This window comes from Toxorhynchites rutilus, chromosome 2 (genome assembly GCF_029784135.1).
Source record: "Toxorhynchites rutilus septentrionalis strain SRP chromosome 2, ASM2978413v1, whole genome shotgun sequence".
Lineage (NCBI taxonomy): Eukaryota > Metazoa > Arthropoda > Insecta > Diptera > Culicidae > Toxorhynchites > Toxorhynchites rutilus.
This window is the reverse complement of record NC_073745.1, coordinates 297,927,170-297,953,200: the sequence shown is the minus strand read 5'-3', so window position 1 is coordinate 297,953,200 and position 26,031 is coordinate 297,927,170. Positions and strand designations below refer to the sequence as shown.

The following is a 26,031-nucleotide window of genomic DNA, read 5'->3' as shown; positions in this document are numbered from 1 at the left end:
TTTACTAGTTCAGTGCTCTATCACGCTTCCTCGACAGCAAGTCGCACTTTCGGGTGCGGATGACAAACAGCTAGGAATCATACCGCGTTCGACTGTTCCAGTGCACTATGGAGCCTCTCGTTAGTATCGCCCTGTGGGTTGTGATGGCCGGCGTAGGATACAAACTGTTTCGGTAGTGTGCCTTAATCGAGATACTGACTGAATGAGATGATTGAAATGGTTTTTGGTGTACTCTGCAGATTATTCATTGAGGGTGGTCAGTTCCGCAAGCAAACACGTTGCGACGGCAAAGTGATTGTGATCACCGGCGCAAATACGGGAATTGGCAAAGAAACTGCTAAGGAACTAGTGAAACGTGGCGGGAAGGTTTACATCGCGTGTCGCTCCCTGGAAAAAGCGACCCAAGCTAAAGAGGACATCATCGCCGAGACCGGACAGACGAACATCCACGTGAGAGAATTGGATCTGACTTCGATGGAATCGGTGAGAAGCTTCGCTAAAAGGTGAGTTTCAGTGTAGTGTTATCGGCTATCACTCACTAGGGATTCAGATTCTTAGAGGAGGAGCCCCGCCTGGATATCCTGATTAACAATGCAGGGGTTATGGCCTGTCCGAGAGCCTTAACAAAAGACGGCTTCGAACAGCAACTGGGAGTGAATCATTTGGGACACTTCCTGCTGACAACTCTTCTGTTGGACCGCCTGAAGGCGTCCGCTCCTAGTCGAATAGTGAATCTTTCAAGTATGGCTCATAGATATGGAGTAATCGATAAACAAGATTTGAACAGTGAAAAGTCCTACAACCAAGTGACGGCCTATTGTCAGAGTAAATTAGCAAATGTGCTGTTCACCAGAGAGCTGGCGAACCGGTTGAAAGGAACGGGAGTAACGACATATGCGGTGAGTTGTTAAACAGTTGTTGTTATGTCCATATAGATGTATCTTTTTCCGTTATATACACTCGACAAAAAAAAAAAGAGGAACAAAGTGTCGGAAATTTTAGGTGATTTTGACATGCTGTAACTTCGTGAAAAATCAACGCATATTCATGGGATGTGCATCATTTTGAAGCTACAACTTTCAGATATTAGAATATTTTACGTACATGTTTTTATCTTGGTGTGTGTAGATGTAGTGGGCAACAATATCGGGAAGAAATGAAAAATCAATTTTTCTTTGTTTTTTCAAGAATATTCTGGACTAACAAATGTTTTTGCTAACCAACTCAGCAGCAAATCCAATTAACCTTATCAACCAGCTTTCATTTTGTTCTAAGAACGTTTCTGTAGGACCTTCCCACACAGAGATATTTCAGTTTGAATAAAAAATTACCCCATCGTCTAATTCAATAAACAACCATCGCACCGCAAATCAAAAGGCAGTTTTGAAAACTCCAACAAATTTGGCATAAAATTAAACGTTTTGCATCGATTTAAAAAAAAGTGCCAAAACAGGATTTTTATAGTGCTTTACAAAATCCAGTGTAATTCTGCAAATATCGCTGTAAGTTCAAATGTTTACAAGCAAATTTTTAGCCTAGTGTATTCCTTAAACATCTGTGAACGTTTCATATTGATACGTTCAGCCGTTTTTTCTAGCCGATATTTCAAAGTTTGAAGTAAATTAGACGAGCATTTAATCGCAAATCGTACCAGAAGTACAACATCCTACGTTCACGTTCATTTTGCAACGATGTCAACCAATTGCACTTCTGCGTATGCCATTTTATGATAAGGTAGGTCATTCAGAACCATTTACTTCTATACCGCCTATCATCGATTGCAAATTCACGTTAAAAAAATATGTGTTCGAAATTATTTCAATAAAAAAAACAATTGTGGCGGGACGAAGTTCGTTAAGAATACTATTATGTGGTTCAATACAATAAACTTTATTCCTTGATAATAGTCCCTATGAAAATCCAGGAAACATGTTGAAACATTAACGATCAAATTGCTAGAATACGTACTTCACCTTCCTCTGACTTATTCCCCATTTTTTGTATTCCAATTCATTCCAAATTTTTGTTTGTGTAAAATAAAAAAATTGTAAGGGGTTGTATCTAGGACTCCACCGCATATTTTCGACGTAGAACTTCGCCATTATATTATGCAATCCAATTGTTTACCACTTCGGATATTTCGGATAAAATATTGCACATCTCATGTTTACGTAGTTCTCGAACCGCGAAAGCTCATTCACCTCTAGTATCCGAATTGACGATTTTCCCAGGCTTCGCAGTTTAAAAGTACGTTTTAGAGAAACATATTCCGGTCTACACTACGACAAGCGAGTACAAAAACAAAAATACATGTATTTGCAAAGCGGAATTCCCCCAGGCACATTAATTTAGAAGTCCGTGTTAGGGAAATAAACCTCAGTGGGAAAAAAATACCCCCGACTTGCATGTTTTGACGACGCGGATTCCCCCAGGCACATTGACTTTGAAGTTCGTGTTAGGGAAACACAACTTGATGGGAACAAAACTACCCTCTACTTGCATGTATATTCCTAATAGTCCCCATTCAGAAGGTTGCTGGAACGATTAAATCCGAAGAGTTTCGTCCCATCAACATGTTGCACACATTAGAGAAAATATTGGAACTAGTTGTTAAAGGCCAGTTGTTGGACTATTTAAACCGTAACGCGAATGAACTGAAATGTTTAAAACCTCTATAATTCATCACGTTTGTTATTACCAGAACAATCGGGATATCGGGAAGGTTATTCCTGTGAAACCGCATTGAATTTGGTGTTAGCAAAATGGAAAGATAAATTAGAATCTAAAGATACCATCATTGCTGTTTTCTCGGATCTAAAACGCGCTTTCGAGACAATTTTTAGGCCCTTGTTGTTGAATACGATTAAGCGCTTTGGAATAACGGGTACTGCATATAAATGGTTTGAAAGCTATTTGTATGACAGAACTCAAAGGACTGTTTTTAACGATTTTGTTTCCAGTCCCGTAGGGAATAATCTTGGAGTACCTCAGGGAAGTGTATTAGGACCCCTTTGATTCATTATGTACATTAATGACATGCGACGAGTTTTACGATTTTGTGACATCAATCTTTTCGCAGATGATACTGTGTTATTCATTGCAGCTAATTATTTAAATCAGGTCGTGCTACATTTGAATGGAGATTTACATTCTTTAAGTAGATGGTTGAAGTATAAGCAGTTAAGTGGAGGCGAACTGGCGTAGTGGTAACATCCATTCCTCTCACGCTAAAGGTCACGAGTTCAATTCTCACTCCCGACATTCTTCCAAAAATGGAAATAAAAGTGACGAACCAGCCGAATGAGTTGAAATTCACTATAATACAGATGAAAAAAGACGGGTGGGTAATGTCGGGGACATAACCAGAGTGACGTAGGACTATACAAAGGGGACAGCTTTTGTTAAATATATATTTTAAATATATTGTTTTATTTTCTTCTCCTACGTGAATACCTACCTATCTACCTGAAAAATGGATGTTTACTGTTTACTCTTTATGAATATGTTGATGGTTCTGAAAAGAACCTTTGGTGTTGTGTTTTTGTTATCACTCGATATTTCCATCTTATGTTCGATATGTTCGGTTAAACCTTCCTGTTTAGCTATTGCGTTTGCCACTCGCCACAGCTTTCACAGTTGGAAAATTTCTTCCCATCCAGCTTGTGACATGTTGTTCAGTAAATTACATTTAATGCGACGTGCCGGAGAAACACTTTGCCACTCACTGAAACTAATGGTTGCCTTGATGAGCGCCGAACCGAAGCTGCTCTGTTCTTGATGCGGGTTTTCTGATTGTCGTGAGCAGCCAACTGAAAGCCAACTCGAGCACTCCGACGGCCGAAACTCTATAATCGCTGTTAGGTATACTGGTGCTCCGGCACCAATCCGTTCGGCCTAGTTACCCTTGCGGAGCAATCAGTGAATGCGACCAACAGGGAACTGGAGACCTGCACGGTTCGAGTGAGACTTTGCCTTTCCCTTAACTTGTCCTCCTTTGTTACGTCCACGATGCCGATGCCGTACAACCACACGGGTTTACGGTTTGAAAGAAAATAAGATATTTTTTTGGGGTCCGCGTGTTTTATACTCTAGCGGTACACACTCACAGGATAGAGACAAATCGGCAGACTCAGCCAGAGGGGCGAGTCCAACGAGACGAACGAAGGAACGTTAAAAGGGAGCGATGGCAAAAAAATACATTCATCACGATTTGTTCGCTCGTTGGATTCACATGCAGGCTAAAAAGGGTCCTTTTCAGGATCACAAAATTATCTTCAACCTAAAGAGTTTATTGTTTTGTTAACACTTGATATCCCCATCTTGTTCGGCTAAACCTTCCTGTTTAGCGATTGCGTTTGCCACTCGCCACAGCTTTCAGAGTTGGAAAAGTTCTTCCCATCCAGCTTTGTGACATGTTGTACAGTAAATTACATTCAATGCGACGTGCCGAAGCGCCACTCAGTGTCGCATTGGAGGCGATTTTAACATGTAATTGAACATTTGCGATGACAGTGGTACAGTGCCGACTTTCAATGTGGGGTCATAATTTGGATATCTATGTTTATAAAAATGTCCAACTAAATAAGTCGCATTACATGTCCGTCCAATTAGCTAAATGTCGAACTAATTGTAAATTACTGTACCCTCAATCTGGAAATAATTTAAGAATTGGTGAAAATTGAATAATCAGGAAAGTCCCCAACTATCAATAAGCTCAGAACAACTGCCAAATTCACATACTCATCAGATCCTGGCAAACAAATTATGAAAATATCAATTTGTTTTTTATTATTTTTTGGATAATGTTTTAGAAAGCATTGAACTGTATTTCCTAAACTCTTTTTTGGATGGTTTAATGGCCCTGAAAAGCGCCTTGTTTTATGGAATGGTTCCAATTTAGAAAACTTAGTACTCGTGGTTTTGAAAAAAACCCATTTCGAACGCCCTCGATGCCGCCTTGTTCTGGATTTGCCACCAAAGCAGTTTGTATAAAGAACAAACTTTTTTCTTCTGCTACCTGATGCCGTTTTGCGATTGCGTTTGCCACTCGCCACTCGCTGCAACTGCCTGTTGTCTTGATGTCCACCGAACCGAATGTGTTCTGTTCCGAATGCGGGTTTTCTTATCGTCGCGAGCAGCTTTGCCAGCTAACTCGATCACTTCGGCGGCCGAAACTATATAACGCCGGCTAGGTGGACTGGTGCACTGGTACTAACGCGCTCGGCCTAGCTACCCTTGCGGGGAACTCCAGATCAACACGGTTCGAGCGGGATTTTGCCTTTCCCTTCACTTTTCCTCCTTTACCATGTCCAGACATGGCTGCTTGGGTTGGTTTGTTGATGTGTTGTGATGCGAACCGATGTGGTGTACGGTTTGAATGAGAATGATCGTTACGGATGGAACGAAGGTCTTGTATTATAGAGACTTTAAACTTTTGCAGTTCATTCGTCTCTAGCCTTGAGAAAGGCCCTTTGAAAACTCTACTCTACTCTATTACTCTACTCCAGCGCTACCACCTCCGCCATCCGCCCTCTTGCCTTGAGAAAGGCACTCGATCCCTCGCCGTCCAGCTCGTCCAGCAACGATGTTGTCCAGTCGGTGTCCACACAAAGAATGATCGTTACGGCAGCGGAGCGGGGATTTTTAAGCTGACTGGCTGGCTCGAGAATTACGCATGTGTGAGACTGCGACCAATGTTTCGTTCATTTTTTTATTTTTCCTTTCCAATCGTGCTTCATTCTATTTCGCTGCTTCTCTGGTTGTTGTGCTCATTTTTAAACATTTTTTTTAAAGAAACACCTCATTTCTTGTCATGTGCTTCATAAAATTCGTTGTATTTTAAAGGAATAAATGTTTTCAACTCGATGCCAAGACATATTAAATGCGCAACAACACTTACAGAATTCAAGAGGCACTGTATTTTACACATTAAAGCTGTATTTTCTTAACAGCCGAATAATGTTTTTTTTTTCTAATTTTTGACGAATAATAGTATACGAACGGATAACTTTGTGTGGACAATTTATATATTTATTTTTTTTTATATCTGTATTATGGTGACTTTCAACTCATTTGGCTGGTTCGTCACTTCTACTTCCATTTTTGGAAGAATGTCGGGAGTGAGAATTGAACTCGTGACCTTTAACATGAGAGGCATGGATGTTACCACTACGCCAGATCGCCTCCGGGACAGTTTATAGTAGATTTTATTTATATATATTTTTTTTACTTATAATACTTTATCTGACGAAGTTTTTTTTAACGGATTATACTGTGTGGAATTTGTTTTTTTTTTTCAATATTAATTTGTATTTATCAGTATTATGTCTGTCATGATCTTGGTGATGATGGACTATTTTTATGTTTCATTTTGTTGTTTTTTTTTGTATTAGTTTAAAAAAAATAAAAGTATTCTGCATAAGTTTGAGCATCGCTCGCGCCTCACAGATATAAAGGATATAAAATAAAAGTTTTTGTATCCAAAACTAGGCTGGAGGTTGGACTTGTGCTCTGGTGGACCAATTGGCTGCAAGGGCCTCGTTGGGACCGTATCGGCTCAGTGGAGGATGAGACTAAGATTGGTTTCTCTTTTGATAATTAATAAAATAACATTTGTTGAATTTTATCTGTAGGTAAAATAAGTTCGTTTTTTTTAAACTGATTTCAAAGATAAGAAAAAAAGACGGGTGGGTAATGTCTGGGACATAACCGGAGTGACGTAGGACTATACAAAGGGGACAGCTTTTACTAAATATATATTTTAAATATATTGTTTTATTTTCTTCTCCTACGTGAATACCTACCTATCTACCTGAAAAATGGATTAGTTTACTGTTTACTCTTTATGAACATGTTGGGGGTTCTGAAAAGAACCTTTGGTGTTGTGTTTTTGCGTTTTTTTTACAAACTTTCTCAATTTTTTCTCACTATCTTATAGTTGATTCTTGATTTTTTTCTGAAGGCTTTGTACTTATTAAATGTTCAACGCCGGGCATCTTTCGGCGTATGCACATATCGTACAATCAAAATGATGGCTGTGATAGGGAATGCATAGGTGGTCATCAGCTCATTCACTATCATATATTTTACTATTGAGTACACTACCGTACCTTAAACTGTGGTTTCGGAGACGAATGAATTGTAAGATTTGTAGTCTCTGCCAACAAAGTAAATAAAAATGAAAAAGAACTGAGGTTTTGGAGACGAACTCTACGATCTGTCGAGAAATAAACGAGCTATAAGCGTTCTGAAAAACCAACAGTAAATACAGGGACGGATGACCTTCGGATTAAAGTCCTTTAAAATAAGAACAGAGCAGCATGAAATACATAGCTCATCATGTTGCTCCTTAGTTATTTTTCTATACAATGCAGATGTGACAGATGTAGAAAGCATTGAACTGTATTTCGTAAACTTTTTTTTGAAGGTTTAATGGCCCTGAAAAGCGCCATGTTTTATGGAATGGTTCCAATTTAGAAAACTTAGCACTCGTGGTTTTGAAAAAAACCATTTCGAACGTCCTCGATGCCGCCTTGTTCTGGATTTGTCACCGAAGCAGTTTGTATAAAGAACAAACTTTTTCCTTCTGCTACCTGCTGCCGTTTTGCGATTACGTTTGTCACTCGCCACTCGCTGCAACTGCCTGTTATTGTCTTGATGTCCACCGAACCGAATGTGGTCTGTTCTGAATGCGGGTTTTCTTATCGTCGCGAGCAGCTTTGCCAGCTAACTCGATCACTTCGGCGGCCGAAACTATATAACGCCAACTAGGTGGACTGGTGCACTGGCACTAACGCGCTCGGCCTAGCTACCCTTGCGGAGCAATTGGCGAATACACCTACGGGGAATTGCCTTTCCCTTCACTTTTCCTCCTTTGTCATGTCCAGACATGGCTGCTTGTGTTGGTTTGTTAATGTGATGTGATGCGAAACGATGTGGTGTACTGTTTCGATGAGAATGATCGTTACGGCAGCGGAGCGGGGATTTTAAGCTAACTGGCTGGCTCGAGAATTACGCATGTGTGAGACTGCGACCAATGTTTCGTTCTTCTTTTCTTTTGCACGTTTTTCTTTTTCCTTTCCAATCGTGCTTTTTGTATTTCACTGCTGCTCTGGTTGCCCGTTTTAGTCGGTACGATTTGAGGAGCACAAAATGGACCAATCAAAAATGGGCACATAGTGCATTTGGACAATGCTTGATATTTCACAATTATTCAATTATTTATCTCAAGAAAAATGAAATGTTATTTGTTATGATAGATGCGTAGATATATTTCCTATCAATTGATGCAAAAACCTTTGCGATTTATTGAGAAATGCTCGAATTATAAGCGTTCCAAATCTTGCATTTTTTCCTATTTGTTCAGTGCCTAGATTTTCATTTCACCCCCTATATCTTCCGGTTAGACGTAGTCCTACTCACTTGCTCAAACCTCTGTAGGGGAAGGTGGCGGGACCATCATCATCATCATCATCATTTGCAGAACGGATTTCCACTGGTACAGGTTTGAAGTCTATGTTGGAGAAACCGTAAATCGGGCCAATCAAAACTTGGCAGTTAGGGTGTTTAGAAAACGCTTGACATTTTATAGTTATTCAATTGTTCATCTCGTGAAAAATAATATTTTATTAATTACGATAGACGCGTAGAAATATGTCCTATCAATTGATACAAACATCTTCCCGATCTGTTAAGAAATGTTCGAGTTATAAGCATTCGAAATACGGGAGTTAGCACACAAATCGGCAAAACAAATGTATGGGAAAAAAAGGAAATCCTTCAGTTTTCATGAATTTAAACCGTTTAGAGATTAGCGAATTGTAATGTATAGCATATCAAACAAATCATAGAGAATTTCAGATTCGATTGGTATGCGAATCATGAGAATTCGTTCAAAGTGAAAATGATTATTAACGTTAACTTTATTTCACAAAAACGTGACCTGTTTTCTGATTTGGCACCCTTCCTGAAAGACGTAGTTCTACGTCAAAAATCTGACACAATACATTACTAATGAGATATAGACTGTCCCAGAAAGTAATAACACACATAAATTAGAAAAAAAGTCATTTATTGGTAGTAATTCTATGATTTATTCACACTGATGGATTGCTGATATTATGCTTGCGTAACGAAAATAAGTGAAAAAAGCGTATTGTCATATTAATCTACGAGGATGACCCATAACTTCAGCCTGGAAGTGAACGTCAATAACGAGCACCTTATCGACGAACAACGAAGGGGAAATAGTAAGATTTAAGTCTCCGTGAACAAAGGAAAAGAAGACGAACGAAGGGGAATATTTGCCTCGAGTGTAAACAGTGGATCTCGCTGAGGCAAACTTTCAGTACCGTTCTAGATACGAAGCAGTGAACATCGCTTGTTCTTTCTTGTTCAGCACTATCACATGTCATCCTTTTGGATTGAGCTGTGGACGGGACCAAATTACTTACTCGTTGATGTCTTTGGTATTGCAAACATTACATCAAACTAACGCCATTGCATTAATGTACTGAGCTTTATAATTGTGTGGGGAATCATCAAGCTAAGCTATCGTCGGCTCACCAAGGAAATGGATGAATTTTGCCTGTGATTTCGTTTGCATACCCCACTGCGATTTGCGATTCCACTGAAACGATACTAAACAACATGTAGCATAATATACTTGATGCTTGGTAGTATTGTCATTGTTGTTGTTCCCATGCAGTGCCAAAGATGATGTAGTTATGAGATGTGGAATAATGGTACTTGTGCAACAAGTATATGATCGACTGTAGAAGAGTCTATGTCAATTGCAAAAAAAAACTCCATCGGAATAGCGTTCGAGATAAATGTTCAATGCATTGACATGAAACAAATTGCGACATATTATTAGCTAGTGTATTGTTCTGCGAAGGCAAGCATGAATCATCTATCAATTATCGTCAACTGATTCTACAATAAAAAAAGCATTTCGGGCGATCAAACCATTCTACCAAACAGTTATTTCTAAAATTTCACAGTATTATGAAATAATTTCCGAAGTTATGAACAAGCGACTTATATAAAATAACAGCGTAGTTCTACGTCAACAATGCGGTCGTATTTTGGAGATAACCTCCTATAATTTTTTACTGGAATTAAAACAAGCTGGATGTGTTTGTGGATGTGACTGTCCCCCCCCAAGTGCAATTATTTCCTAAAGTATGGAAATTTCTTACCACTTACGAATGAATTTACTTTTCCGTACCTCCATAATATCGCTTCTCTGTCAACACACAAACCGAAATATAACCATCAGGGAATTTAATTTTGCAATTAAACCACATTAAATATCTATATATATATATATATATATATATATATATATATATATATATATATATATATATATATATATATATATATATATATATATATATATATATATATATATATATATATATATATATATATATATATATATATATATATATATATATATATATATATATATATATATATATATATATATATATATATATATATATATATATATATATATATATATATATATATATATATATATATATATATATATATAAATGGATTTCTGTCTGTCTGTCTGTCTGAATGGAGGTTATATGCAGGTTTTAGGGCGCAATAAATGTTTTAATGTTTTCACGGTGGTTAGATACTCCTCCCCCTCTCTATGGGGTGGCTGCCATACAAATGAAAACCAGATTTTTGCATTACTCGAGAATTCACAAAGCAAATGAAGCCAAACTAGGCATATGGAGGTTTTAGGGTGCAATAAATGTTTTTATGGTGATTGGACATTCCCCCCCCTCCTCTCTAAGAGGGGGAGGGGGGGAAGTGGGCTGCCATACAAATGAAACACAAATTTCTGCATTACTCGATAATTAATCAAGTAAATGAAACGAAATTTGCCATATGGAGGTTTTAGGATGCGATAAATGTTTCTATGGTGGTTAGACACTTCACTCCACCCTCTCTAAAGGGGGGGGGGGGGGGTCTGCCATACAAATGAAACACAAATTTCTGCATTACTCGAGAATTCATCAAGCAAACGGAACCAAATTTGGCATGTGACAGTTTTAGGGTGCAATAAATGTTTTCGCGGTGGTTAGATACTCCACCCTCCTCTCTAAGGGGGGCTGCCATACAAATGAAACACAAATTTCTGCATTACTCGAGAATTAATCAAGCAAACGAAACCAAATTTGGCATGTGGAGGTTTTAGGGTGTAATAGATGTTTCTATGGTGGTTAGACACTCCCCCTTTCTATGAGGGGGAGGGGGGAGGTGGGCTGCCATACAAATGAAACACAAATTTCTGCATTACTCGAGAATTAATCGAGCACACGAAACCAAATAAGGTATATGGAAGTTTTAGGGCGCAATAAATGTTTTCACGGTGGTTCTCCTAATTATCTCGGGTTCAACATCTCACTTTCTATTCAACAGGTACATCCTGGAACGGTTAACACAGAGCTTCCTAGGCACATGGGAACGTTCTTCTTCCTATTCGAACAGTAAGATCGGGTATTGTTTACAATATGAATGCAATCGAACTCACTCGGCTTGCTTTTTTTGCAGCAACTTGGTCAAACCTCTTCTGCGGATAGCTTTCAAATCACCTCGTTCCGGAGCTCAGACAACTCTTTACACAGCATTGGACGAAACGTTGTCCCACGAAAGTGGAAAATATTATGCGTAAATATTCCTATCTTCTAGACATATAAGATACACATCACGTAACAACTGCACTGCACTTTCAGCGATTGCCGCGAGCAGGAAGCCAGCGAAGCCGGACAGGACGATAACACCGCCCGGTGGCTGTGGGATGTCAGCGAGAAGATGGCAGGCCTTTCAAGTAAAGCTGCGTAGTGGCGTTTGTGATAAATTATGCAAACTAAACTCTGTTCTATATACCCATCATAAAAATTTATTTGTACAATAAACTAGATAAAATAAACGGGAAAAAAGTTGCTTCTGTCTATCTGCTATCTGTTATTATAAGTATATTACACGTGTAGGTACTTGCGATGCGGTTTTTTCCTGCAAGCCTTCCCCCACAAAAGTCATTTCCAGCTTGCATCTCTACTCTGGTAGTTACTATGCTCTAACAAATACGATTAATACTTACTCAATTAAAGTACATCCCAACAGTCGGATCACATTAGCGTCTCTTTTGACAGTATAAGTGTAGAGCTTATCCTAGGCCAACATCGAGGCACATCATCACCACAAAACCGATCACGGTTCCCCAAGTAGCAATCAGACCATTACCACTATTCGCGAATAAAAATAAAACAGATTAAATTCATTTCGTTTCCTTCATAATGAATACCTTCACATACCTTGCGTGTGCCTCTGGCAGAATATCGTCAGCCACGATGTAAATCATAGCTCCGGCAGCAAAGGATAGCGCGTACGGCAAAATAATCGTCGCCAGGCTAACAGCAACAGCGCCAAGAATGCCAAAGATCGGCTCAACCATTCCCGACAGCTGTCCATACCAGAAACTTTTTCCCAGGCTAAAGCCAGCTGCATGCAGCGGAAGGCTGACAGCTAGTCCCTCGGGGAAATTTTGAATCCCGATACCGATGGCTAAATTACGCGCAGCTTCGAATGTAGCCGACTCTGTCGTCCCGATCGCACCGAAACTCACACCAACGGCCAATCCCTCCGGTATGTTGTGCACCGTGATGGCCACCACAAGCAGCATAATTCGCTTCCACTGCGACAGCTGGGCATCGATTTGACTTTGGCTTGAGTTCGTATACAGTGCCTGCTCCTTGGCCGTCTCGCTTCCCTTCCTGCGCTTCCGCGAAACACTACCATGTTGTGCATTCAAACAGTCGGCAAAACTCTCCATTCCAATCGACAGCGAGTGGTCCTGTGGATTCGGTGCCACCCCCGCATACGAGCTTCTCCCGTGCTCTATCGAAGAAACCTGATCGTCAATCGCAATATCTGCCTTGTCCTTATTGGTGTGCGTCAGTGCAATCATCATCGTCGGGCTGTTGATGCCCAGGAATGAAATAACCTTGTCCGTTCCGTACACAAATATCGCCCCCAGCAGGAACCCCACTGCCACCGGTATGAAGGCAAACTCGCCCTTACTTCCGTACATATTGGAACTCTCCGCCAGCTCGATAGCTGGCGCCAGTAGCGACCAGAAACTGGCCGCCACCATTACTCCGGCAGCGAATCCGAGTGATATGTCCAACGATTTGCGCTGATTGCCTCGCAGGAAAACGACCATTGCCGATCCGAGGGCCGTTAGGCCCCAGGTCAGTAGCGTTCCCAGCAGAGCCTGCGTTACCGAACCATAACCCTGGATCATGGTGGGGCCGGTTTGCGGGGGTGTTTACGGTTGGTTGTTGCTTTTGGTTGTGAGAGTGGTCCCAGGAAAGAGGACACGAAAAGCAAATCTGTGGAGGAAAGAAGACAACGATGAGGATAAGAGCCCCTCAAAGCAGACGTATCGTAATACTACTCACGTCATATAATCGGTCTCACGGACCTGACGTTGATGATTCTTCGGATGGTGGCCAATTGCTTCGTAATAGTCCTGGAAAGTAGAGAAAATACAAAGGTTAATGCTAGAAAAATTGATTCCATGCAGGCATGCTGTACCCCAAAGATGTAAAGTTACTCATCAGATTACAGGAAGAGGCACAAACGATGGGACGCGGAAAAAAGTGCGCGATCAAATGAAACTCAAGAACCAACTCAAGCAAAAAATCGTGGATGATTCTAAAAGTGAGAATTGCTTCTCCAGTGAATATGTAATCCTTTTCGCGTGAAAAGATTGTCTTTATATACCCAGCAGCTGGAGCAAATCACGAGGCATAAAACGATGACATACACCCGTTTGGATTTTGTTTGCCCTAGCATCCATAAGCTTGGGCACAGCAGCGCTGGAGATGATTGTAAAACAGATCTTGCCTGATAAACAACATCATGTCCAGGAAATAGCTTTTCGATCGAGGGGTGAATGAATGCATATTCAGGTTGGAAGGAAATAAAACTACAACTAATTGCATCGTTTGTCTAGTCTAGAATAATCGTTGGCGAATCAATGACGAATCTTGAGAATAACAATTAATTCTGGTTCATTAAATCAGCCCGATAATTCGAACATTAAATATTGAATAACGACACCAATTAGTTCTTAGAGTTATCTGTTTTCGGTGAGAATGGAAGCTAGTGTATTATTTGCCTCCAAAGGGGTTGGATCTAAAGCGTCGTTCTCTTGCGAATGTCCTGACCGTCTAGAAGATCTGCTTTTTTCGTGCTATCTGGCATAGAAACCAGAAACTGGACAGACCTTTGTTGCCAAACAACCGCAACAAAGATGTACAGTAGGATTCTACCAGGTACTATGTATGGCGAGCAGTGCTTGGAAATATCTGTGTCACATCAATCTTTTCAGCTGAATTTCAGACCACATTCGATCATTATACCATTGCATTCGGGATACCGAAAATGAACCAACGCCGAGCCTAAAAACAACAGCAAGCCACCGACAATTGATTCATTCAGTTCCGTTCATTCTCTCTTTCATTCTGCTCTGTGTTCACGAAATGTGAACAAAAGGAAATATCCCTAGTTTTGCCATTCAATGATAATAATATACCAGTTCATTCAATATCAACATCGTTCTCGGACACTAACGAAACGTTAAAAATTGTTGAGGAGGATAAAAAAAAGTACAGAAAAAAGACCAGAGGTGCAAGATCGCGTAAAAAAGTGTGGTGTGCAAGACACGACTGCATTGGGCGACCTTTTTTCCGCAGACGAGTCAAACTCCTTCAGCAGACCGTTCGCAGATGATTCCGGATGTTGCTATCGGAATGGCGAATGAAATTGCCAACATCCAGCTTTGGCTGACGAAATTTGCATTCACTAATCGGATCGATTCTGCAGAAAGCTTTCTCGCCGTCCAAGCCTATGCAATCCTTAGAACATTTTGTGAATGTGTGTGTGTATGTGTGTGCAAATCTTGCTCTATCATTGGCAATTCCGTTTGAACTACTGATTTGCGTTGCCATTTCGGAGTAACTTCAGAAATAACTGAATAAGCAAGGCATTCCCTCAATGAGAAAATCACACACTTATCGGAGTATTGAAGATGAACAGGTACAACATTCCTGATATTCAATGTCGATGAATAGATTTGAATGAAGTCTCATGACTCGAACTTTAAAGAAAGCTCAGATAGAACAGGGTGAATATGAATGAACACAGGAGTAAGTTTGTTAGACGTTGGATGAACGACAACAGTATCGGCAAGCGAAATAAACGCGTTACACTGATAAAAATCTATTTTCAATATTACTTAATAAGCTCAATAATTCCAAGTCCTGATGACGAGACATACCAGAAAGGCGATTTAAGGCCGCATCCCAGACGAAAGTTTCATGTCGTCTCGCATTGAGAAGATGTCTGCAACAAGTTTATGTTGGCTAATAAACTCGCTAGAAAATTCTGATCTCGCAGGAGTTTTACAGCTGTGAACGAAAGGCCAAGAATTTTATTACAAATAAGACTATAGACTCGAGGATCTACTACTTACAATCGAACGAGAAACTCCAAGCAGAAATGTCACCAAAACACATTTTAGGCCGTTACACATACAACGCATTTTAGTTATTGGTATTGATTAACAGGCTGTATGGCCAAACATATACAGGATACAGCCAATTCACTGTGTCTAAGTTTTGCTGTGCACATGTTTTCCAAAACTAGAGGCTATTTTTTGCGCCCAGAACTTTAGGAAGAAAATCTACACGAACAGTGCAACTGGAGAGTTCAGATTGTGCATCGGTTCGCGATAGACGTTTGTTTCCACGCTATTGTTGCTGTTGAGGATTGTGGTGATTGGTGGGGCGCTTTTGTGTTGAAGATAGACTGAATTGTTAAATGAGCTAACTGCCTACATCTGCTTATTTGAATAAAGAAATTGTGCTTAGAAAATTCGTTTAATTCCAATGTGGAAAGAATGAGATTTCGGTCGCTACCTTTGAAAAAATTAATTCGCGTTACCCGACAGGATTAAATGTGTTCGTGTTTTTTACATCATTTCGTTATTCTCTCTCCCACACGAGCCGCGTGAACGTGATGGCTGGGAAGTTACATAGGAAGAATTGAAATTCTCTCAGAACCTTGTAGTGATATTATTATGAGAATAGTGTGTGCTGTGCCAGAATGACACGTGAAAAAAATTGCGTCCTCTCTGTTTAGTGTTTTTATGTGATGGCAGCGTGAGTAAATTGAAGCGATAAGCGAATAACAACAAGATTTCGCTCTCCTGATGCTTAAACGGGGGCCCGTATGCGCTATGGTATTGAGTATATAAGTTTGGCTGCTGTGAGTATATCTCAGAGCTGGTAGCTTATATCGGTTTGATAGTGATATATAAAGAAAGATGATGTCATAGCTAAGTATTGAATGTGTTTGTGTAGAATATTTGTTTTCTCTTGTACTCAGTGCTTGCACGCGAGGTTTGCTCTCTTTCTTCTATGTTGCTCAAGCACACAACCTATCCCCTAAAACCTATTCATTTAAAAATACAGTAGAACCTCGATTGTACGCGAGCAGATGATCCGCAGCGCGGATTATTCGTGAACGCTCCATAGTAATTCTATGAATAATTTCAAAATTTGTAATTGAGTTGTACGACCTTGCTTTTTCGTTTTGGTCATGGTTTTCATGTTTTCTGACCACTGGTGTACATGACCTTACAGATCGATAGTTTAATAATTTCTGTATTGATAAAACATAGTTTTAATGCTGAAATATTTTTTTTTGTGTTTGCGCTTCGTTTTCATTGCGTTATTCGCGATTTTTGTTACGCGGAAAATCGGAGTTTTAATATAATTAAAATCTATGTTGCTTGTGTATTTGATTTTTCTATGTTTATCACTAGATGCATTCGAAAAATAGTACGTGCTCTTTTAGAAAACTTATCTCGGTTGTCTTCTCAGGTTTCCAAAAGACAACTCTGCGCATACGCGATTGAATTTTGATAAAAAGTAAGTGAATAAATAAAAGAACATATAGATTTACATATACTTATTTACATATAGACCTTTTCAGGTTTCCCAAAAATAACGCGGAAAATTACATCGACGAAAAGTTTCCCAAAGATAATTCTCCGTCGTCGTGATTGGATCTTGATAAAAAGTACATGGGATGAATAAATGAATATGTAGTTGGTTCAATATATTTCACAGGTTTTCCTTCTCAGGATACCTAAAGATAATTTTTGCCACGTGTCGCAGCACGAGATTCTATAGTTCTCGTTTCGTTAGAGTGGTCGATAGTTCGCGTTCACATAATCACATCACTTACCTCAGTGAATCCTGATTATTACCTCTCCCCACTAACAACTATCCCATCCTTGATAAACGCTAGGGAACCACGCTATAGAGGCGACCCATCTGGACTTCGGGCGGCGAATATCATACTAACATTCCTTTCCCTCCCCTGGTGACTGTAAGGACGTGGCCGGCGTCGTTATTGACCATTTAAAGTTCGAATCACCGAAAATTGCACAACGAGAATGATTTGATAGTCCCAAGCGTCATTCTGTGTGTTCTTTGTGCAATTTGGTTGGTTCAGGTCAATCACGGAGAGCAACTACGAATTGTACAGTCTACCCAAGCTCAAAATCTACACGAACAGTGCAAACAAAGAGAGTTTAGCGGATCAGAAGGTAACGGTTTAGATGAAGGAAGATAGCGGTTCAAAAAAGAACAAATGTGAAAGGAAGAGACGCCAAAAAAATGCAATCAGTAGCATTAACTTTTAGAATTATTCACCATAACTTAAAAGAAAGAGATGCACGTGGTAGCATCTACCGGACGACTTCTGATCGATCCTTCCGAACATTCGAAACGCCGACCTGTAGTACTCCTAGTGATCGGTTCCGAAATATTTTGTCACTAGATTGGTCGGAAAGTTTAACTTCTTCGGTGGTGAAAGTTTCATTATGATTCATTCTATTTCAAGAAGTTGTAATGAATGGAACCGAAAGAAGAAAAAAAAGTAATTCTGGACGCCCACGTCGAGAATCAATTGTAGTGAAAGTTATTATCGGCAAATATAAAAAAATATAAAAATCAGGGTTCTCGAAGCGTGATATTGCGCAAAAATGATAGTCTGGATGTTCTATTTTCTCGTGCCAACAAGCGCTGCAGTCAGCTGCTGGGACAGAACTTAGTGGTGAAACATGCGACCTAAAGATATACAGTAAAATTTTGAGATTCTAACGAGGTACCAATGATTATGGAACCTACCAAAAGATGGATTTCAGTCAGCATTCCAGACGAAAGTTTTATGTCACCCCGCCTCGAGGAGATGTCTACAAAAAGTCTAATGAACTCGCTAGAAAATCCTTATTTTAAAAGAGATTTGTAGCTGTGGACGGAAAGCCAACGATTTTATTACAAATCAAACTAGAGACTCGAAGATCTACAAAGAAAGATGCCGGATAAAAAGCACCATACCATACAAGGTCAATAATCCCGGGCCGAAAGAAACGATTGTTCAGTATAATTCGATCGGATGAACTTCTACATCCAAAGTTAATTTTTAGCACATGTTATGGCATCCCGATTTATTACATTAAATGAGCTGAAAAATAACAGAAAATGTTCTATTTTTCAATACATGTATATAATTTGTATAATATATATATATGCTAGAGCCAATATGAGCGTGCGAAACAGGAGACACATATTAATGAAAGCATATGAAAGCTCTTCGTATAGTTTGCCAAATACAGGACCCAGACAGAGAAAAAGATATATTCTCGTTCAAGTTCTGCTTTATCCTCTATGAAAACACTTTTCAACTTCATTTTATGATGAGGAGTAATATTATCACGCTTCTATATATGAGCACTGGCAGCTATATGAATAGCGTGGTCGTGTGAAATAGCTTTGCATTCCAGCCGGCCTTGGTTCGATCCCCATTGACGTGATCTTTTTTTTGGCACAATCCCAAATGAAATGAGAAAAGAAAACAGACAGAGATGTCTGCTCGCATACATACAAACCATTTTGAAGCTTTTAAAACAGCTTATTATTTGCGCATTTGACCCTCCAGCACACGAAATGGCATCATTTCTGCCAAAGATGAAATGTTTTCTACCAACGCTAGTATGGGTGTAGGGTATTTTAATGATTTGCAGTTTTTCGGCACACTGAGGTAATTTTTTCGATTCAAAAAAAAAAAAAAATCCAAAATATATTTCAATGGATCAAATTTCCCTTAAATGCTACATTTATTACGCCTTCTTAAAAAAAGATGCGACGCCCTGCCGGGTATCCATACGGTAGTTGACCGGAACCTTAGACATGATCAATGAAAGGATAAATTCTAACATGTTCTTGAAATCTTTCGTGGCCTTGGCGATCAGCTCCTTTTTTGTTTGACCACAAGGCATTTCCGTAGAAGGCCCAACCGAAATAAGTCCATTTTTTAATACATACGTTATTGGTTCTATTATACAACACAACAAAATTGTATCATAAAGCTTTCGTGCACTTGTTTTCGCACTGGCTTCCTGCTTATTGTTCCAGTTCCTAGTTTTAAATACCTTTAGACAACTTATATCCTGTTGATTATAAGTACAGATTCCGTACAGAAAAGCTTGGGTTTGCTACATCACGCTTAATACTGCATTCCGCTACGGTTCAGAGTTGTGTTTACGTTCACCAGTGGATCTTTATTTCCGATCAATGATGAACCACTCACGTCACGTGGGCGTCTCATTTTTGACGCATTGACTCCAAATTAAAAACGATACACCAATGTGAACAAAACATATTTTAGTGACGTTGCACATACAATGACCCTTCGTTTTTTTGGACAAACATAAAAGATACAACGTATTTACTGCGGCTAAGTATTATGTTATGTTTTTATGTAGTTTTGATATACCTTACCCCACCCAGATATTTCGTAAGAGAAATTTATAATGAAAGAGAGAAAGAGAGTGGAAGGAACGGAAAAGAGAGAGAGAGAGAGAGAGAGAGAGAGAGAGAGAGAGGAAAGAAAGAAATAAAAAGAGAGTGAGAGAGAAAGAATGATAAAGAAAAAGAGGAGGAAAGAGAGAGAAAAAAAGAAAGAGAGAGAGAAAAAAAATATCGCCCCAACAGCAACGGTTCTGAAAAAGGTTCTGTAAAACTCCCGACTCCATCGAATCTTGCCAAGTCCTGCTCCACCTAGTCCAACCACTTCGCTCACTGGGCTCCTCTTCTTCTTGTACCTACCGGATTCGACGCGAACACCATCTTTGCAGGGCTGCTGTCCGGCAATCTTGCAACATGCCTTGTCCATCGCACTCATCCTGCTTTGGCGACTTTCTGGATGCTGGGTTCGCCGTAGAGTTGCGCCAGTTCGTGGTTCGTTCTCCTTCTCCATACTCCGTTTTCCTGTACACCGCCGTATATTGTTCTGAACACTCGGCGTTCGAAAACACCAAGCGCTTGTCAGTCCTCTTCAAGCATCGTCCATGCGTCGTGCCCATAGAGAACAACCGGTCGAATAAGGGATTTGTACATGGTACTCTCCGTGGGGTCGAAGTTTAATGAACCTTAAGGATTTGCGAAACCTATAGTAGGTCAGACTTCCATTGACAAGTTTTCGAATTTCACGGTTGTTGTTTTTGTCGGTTGTTATCAACGAGCCAAGATAGACAAATTCCCCTACCACCTCGAGCTCGTCGCCGTCGATCACAACACTACTACCAAGAAGAATTCTGTTGCGATCAGTCCCTCCGGCTAGAATGTATTTAGTCTTATACGCAATGATCCCGAGCCCAATCAGCCCTACTTCGTGTTTCAATCGGGTATACAAATCGACTAAACTTGTTGAAAATCGTGCCTCGCATGTTAAAGCCCGCTCTCCGCAGAACACCTTCCAGCGCCACGTTGGAGATCAGACGGGAGAGTTCACTACCTTGGAAGTCCTCTGTGAGTTTCAAACGAATCCGATAGCTCATCTGAGATCCGCACACTGCACCGCACACCGTTTATCGTTGCCTGTATCAGTCTTATCAGCTTTCATCGGTCGATCGTATCATATGCGGCCTTGCAATCAACGAATATGTGGTGCGTAGGGACCAGATACTTACTATTGGCGATAGACGGCGAAAGAAGATCTGAGAATTTTGTAGGCACCAGTCAGGATTGTGATGGCACGATAGTTCCCGCAATCCAGCCTGTCACCTTTTTTATAGATGGAGCAGATTACCCCGTCCTTCCACTGCACCGGTAGCTGTTCTGTGTTCCAGATCCTGACTACCAACCGATGCATACACTCTACAAGTTTTCCCGGACCTTCCTTGAAGAGCTACTATCTATACCAGCTGCTCTGTGGTTCTTTGACTGATTAATGGCCTCCTTAACTTCACCCATCGTCGGGGGTGGTACTTCGTAGTTGTTCACTGCACCGATGTAGTCCTCATCAACGCTGCCTTGGTCTCCTGTGTGCGTGCTGTTCAGGTGTTCTTCGTAGTGCTACCTCACCCTTTCGATCACCTTGCGTTCATTCGTCAAGATGCCTCCTTCCTTGTTCCTGCTCATTTCGGTCTGCGGCACAAAGCCTTTGTGCGATGCGTTTAGTTTCTTGAAGAACTTCTGCGATTGATGTGTGCTGATATCCATCTCCTCACACTATTTCTCTTCCAGGCGGTGCATTTTTTCCCGAAAGAGATGTATTTGCTGCCTTCGCTTTAGTCTGTATCGTTCCACGTTTTGTCGAGTCGCTCGTTGCAGCATGGCAACGCGTGCTGCATGCATCTCGTTCAGGAGCGCTCAGCACTCGTCGTCAAACCATTTGTTCCGTTGTCCTCGTTGTTCATACTCGATGACGGTCTCTGCTGTGCTGCTAATTGCTGCTTTAAAGGTTTTCTAGCATTCATCGAGGGAAACAGCATCCAGTTCAACTACCCCCGGTAACGCAGCTTCAAGACACTGTGAGTATGTTGCAGCAACGTTCGGCTCCTCGTAGTCGTCGTAGGTGGTAGCGTGGTGAGCGCTGGGGTCTTATGTTATTGACGACTGATAGTTTAGAACGCAGTTTGACCATCACCAGGTAGTGGTCTGAATCGATGTTAGCTCCACGATAGGTTCTGACGTCGATGATATCCGAAGGTGCTACGTATGGCCATGTTCTTGGAGGCAGCGAAGTCAATAAGTTTTAGGCCGTTTTCGTTGGTTCTCTGATGAGCCTACCAATTACCGTTTCTGCATCTCCCTCATCACGATGAAAGCTGTACCCAGCTCGTGTGTGTTGCCGCAGCTCTGGTAGATGGTATACCCACCTTAGAACGAAGTTGCACCGTGGATTAGTTGAAAAGAGGCTTCAATTATGGTGCTTTAAGAGCACAAATAGTTCAATGTTTTTGTTGCAAATAGCAAAACGCCATCCCTTGATAATCGTTGCATGGGCGATACTATATTATAATAACACAAAGATGGTCAATAAAGGCTAAACGGCCGCTTACTAAGCGAATGATCATTAGTTTGAATCTAAGACAGTTTGAATAAGACACTAAACTTCTCTAAACGATATATTCATGTGAAGAAATATGATGAGATTTATAGAAATTGCATCAACCGTTTACACTAGCGTGAACTTCTCTAATGAGTATATTATTTTCTGTGAATTTATTCACCTGAAGTATAAATGCATCCAATTTTAGTGATTTCTCACCAGTGAGAAATTCACAAGCGTTCACATATGCTGAATTTATTCAAGTTATATATATATATATATATATATATATATATATATATATATATATATATATATATATATATATATATATATATATATACCTCGAATAAGTGTATCATATTTATTCTCACTCGTTTACACATATTTTCACGTGAATAAATCCATCTATAGCTATAGATCTCCCTAATGTAAACCCACCATTAGAGAATAAAACTGATCAATTATGACCAGTGAATGTAATGTCCTGTCTTAAGGTAGGTTTAGAGTTCCCGTGAACGTGAATGCGGACAAACACTTTTTGTTAATAATTCATCAGTCCATATATGAAACGCGAGGAAAACATCTTGAAACGATAGGAAGAAACATTTTCTAGTTGAAAAACATGTTTAAACACAATTCATATTGATAAAAGTGGAATAATTCAATATTTCACAACGATTCTGAATTTCCACCGTGGAATCGAGATGTTGGTGAACTCACCATAGTTCACCGACTTCGGTGAACGTGAACGTGAAAACAGTGGTGAATATAGACGTCAAAATATTGCCCCGTTCATGTTCACGTTCGTAAGTCCCAAGGCATTCTGAAAATTATTTCACCGTGAACTTAAAATTCTCAAGTTTTCAATGAAAATGTTTATATGGATGCAATTTCATTCAATCGGATCTTTCCGCGGGTTGAAAAACTTCCTTGCTTCGGGTTGATTCGTGAACACCTGTATATTCTATACGAATTACTTTATTAAAGATCGATATTTATTTACTTCACGTTTACTGCCGAACTTTTAATATGAGCGTGAACGTGAACAAAATCATTCTATTGACCACGATTTTTTTAGTTGTTTGTTCGCAATGTAGTTCACCGTGAAATGATCGTATTATTCCACCACGTGTTCAAGTTCACGTTCACGGGAACTCTAAACCAGGCTTTAAGAATTATTCCATGTCAAAAACAAAACGGCTTTTTATTTCACGATCAGTCTCACTGGCTCAACCCAAACATATCGGAATTGTGTTTGTGATCAACATTCCGAACATTTTTTGCCAATTCTTTTTTCAGCATAAAGAGCACAAACAAATGGATTTTAATGCTTTTCTCAATCAATTATCGACGGCTTTCAGATATGCCAATATCTGAGGCTAATGTCGGTAATGTGGTGACAAATCGCTGGAGAAACGGCCTTTGCTTCCCCCAAAATGAACACGGAAGCATATGTGGGAAGTGGGAAAAGAGCAAATCCGAGGACGCAATCAGTGACGCTTCTGATTAGAACTAGATTTCGTACGCAATGTGACACACGCACTTTCGAGGGAACCTTGAAGTCATCGTACGCCTTTGCGTAATTTTAGAAAGGAGAGAAAATAATAAACTATTATCAAGGCTTCGAAACGGAAGCTAGCAGATATTTAGTAAAACACGGATACATGAAGAACATTGAAGTACCGGGGGTTATTTCTTACGTCATAGAACAGAATTGCACACATCTGATGCTTTAAATTCCATGATTGTTGCATGTCTCAGCAGAAATTCGTGTGTAATTTCGATTGCCGGTGATTTAATAACCTGTCTGGAGGAGGCAGAGAATGTCGGCCATTGGACTACCGGCGACCTGACGGAAAGTGCAAGTAACCTTCGACATCGTGATGCTAAATTTAGCAGACACTTCTAATAATCGAATGCGGTGGCGGTCGGAGGCAGGCAAGTGCGTTCAAATTTACTAAATGGAGGTCATTATTCGAAGAGTTGAATTCGGTCAAATCATCATGACATTTAGCGCAGTCTTTGAGCTCCACAATCGGGATGATTGTATTTCGGAACATTTTCACGAAATTTTGACCGGGCACAAATCTGTCCCCTCGGCGCAGATGAACGCATATTGCTTCCATATTTTAATTGTCAATTAACTACGTGATCTGCAGCTAGGACTGATAAAAACGCACAAACCACGGACTATGTATGTCTTCGGTCTTATCAGGTCGCCAAATTGTAGCGCGTCAGTGCTGCTATCATAAAGCAACTATCGAGTGGGAGAATGTCTACGAGGAATGGAAAAAAATCACTGTCGGCTCCCATTAACAAATTTTCGCTAAGCTTCGCAGAAGTATTTCGGAGCGACAACCGAGGAGACATTCACCTCAGATTAGTTGTTTTGATTGTACATTCAATCGTGTTTTTTTCTCACTATCAGACATATCTGTGACGGGAGCGAAACTAAAATATTGTTTGCATTACGTGGTCAATAATACACGACGTCGGCAAGATTGCGATTGTTGCTACTTCTGTTGCTGCTGGAGAATCACCTTTTTCGCACCATAGCCCGGAGATTGCCTATTTTCGTAGGCAATATAAACAGTCACAAAGGTTACACCTACCTGATACTAGGGATAAAATCCAATGCAATTATCGAGTGAATCGATTGATTAAACTACGCGACCGGAAAAAATTGCCATCCGCTCTTCAGGGCCACAAAACAAACATCTTTTTTTTTCTTCTGTCTCTTCGCTCGTTCCTTCTTGACCGAGTGAATGATGGTTTACACTGAATGACTGAATGAGCATGTCGATTCGATGAAGTTTTGCAGCTCTTTTAATTCCTATGTGTACACATTCACAAACAGCAACCGATGTTCTCTTTCTCGCTTGTATAATGAAGCAGGCGTGTAGAACGGATCTCTGTGTGTCAGCACAACACAAGTGCCCAACAAGCATGATCGTCCGAAGTGTTCAATCCCAGCGACAATGATACTCGCTATGGGTCATTTTCCTTCTCTATGTCCAACATTTGAAATTGTTCTTATAGGTGAGAAAAAAAACATAACATTCTCCTATTTCTTATGTATACATAAAAAATTGTACATACTTGTGAATACTCCTAATCTTGTTACTAGAACAACAATTTTATGATTTTGGTTGCGATATACGACACTAAAGTTATCCAGCGGGGACGTGTTATTTACGGATCGCTACACAGGTGAGCGAAATGTCAAAACAAAACAAAAATATAGTAGTTTGCTAGAGTTAGGTTGCCTTGTGAAATGGTCTCGACAATCGATGAGAAAATAATAGCGGTATGTCGACTAAAGGCTATTTCAGGACGATCGAATAAACGCTCATGCGATATTTCCTCTTGTGATTTTTTTTAGCAGAGTCGTTTACAAGTGCGTTACTACGACTTTTGGACCGGTCAAAATATGGGCCCTATTCCAGAAAACGAGACGAGCAATTCGTCTCGTCTCGTCTCGGCTTCAGTCACTGTCGAGACGAGCAAAATACCCTATTCCAGTACACGAAT

General features: G+C 40.1%; 2 protein-coding genes across 3 annotated transcripts; one reads left to right on the top strand and one right to left on the bottom strand.

Annotated features, from left to right (window-relative positions):
• LOC129768214 (retinol dehydrogenase 12-like) lies at positions 1 to 11,969 on the top strand. Its single transcript, XM_055769705.1, has 6 exons — positions 1 to 172; positions 240 to 503; positions 551 to 899; positions 11,446 to 11,513; positions 11,578 to 11,694; positions 11,760 to 11,969. The coding sequence occupies exons 1-6, from the start codon at positions 108 to 110 to the stop codon at positions 11,866 to 11,868; spliced, it is 972 nt and encodes a 323-aa protein (XP_055625680.1). The 5' UTR covers positions 1 to 107; the 3' UTR covers positions 11,869 to 11,969.
• On the bottom strand, positions 11,899 to 25,617 carry LOC129768213 (zinc transporter ZIP11). Of its 2 annotated transcripts, XM_055769703.1 has the most exons (5): positions 25,600 to 25,617; positions 25,113 to 25,532; positions 13,488 to 13,558; positions 12,342 to 13,418; positions 11,899 to 12,272 (listed from the first exon to the last, which is right to left on the bottom strand). In XM_055769703.1, exons 4-5 carry the CDS (start codon positions 13,328 to 13,330, stop codon positions 12,194 to 12,196), a joined length of 1,068 nt encoding a protein of 355 aa, XP_055625678.1. In that variant the 5' UTR covers positions 13,331 to 13,418; positions 13,488 to 13,558; positions 25,113 to 25,532; positions 25,600 to 25,617; the 3' UTR covers positions 11,899 to 12,193. The 2 variants fall into 2 exon arrangements, with proteins under 2 accessions (XP_055625678.1, XP_055625679.1); XM_055769704.1 differs by lacking the exons at positions 25,113 to 25,532; positions 25,600 to 25,617 and adding an exon at positions 13,624 to 13,777.
• Between the last annotated feature and the right edge of the window lie 414 nt (positions 25,618 to 26,031).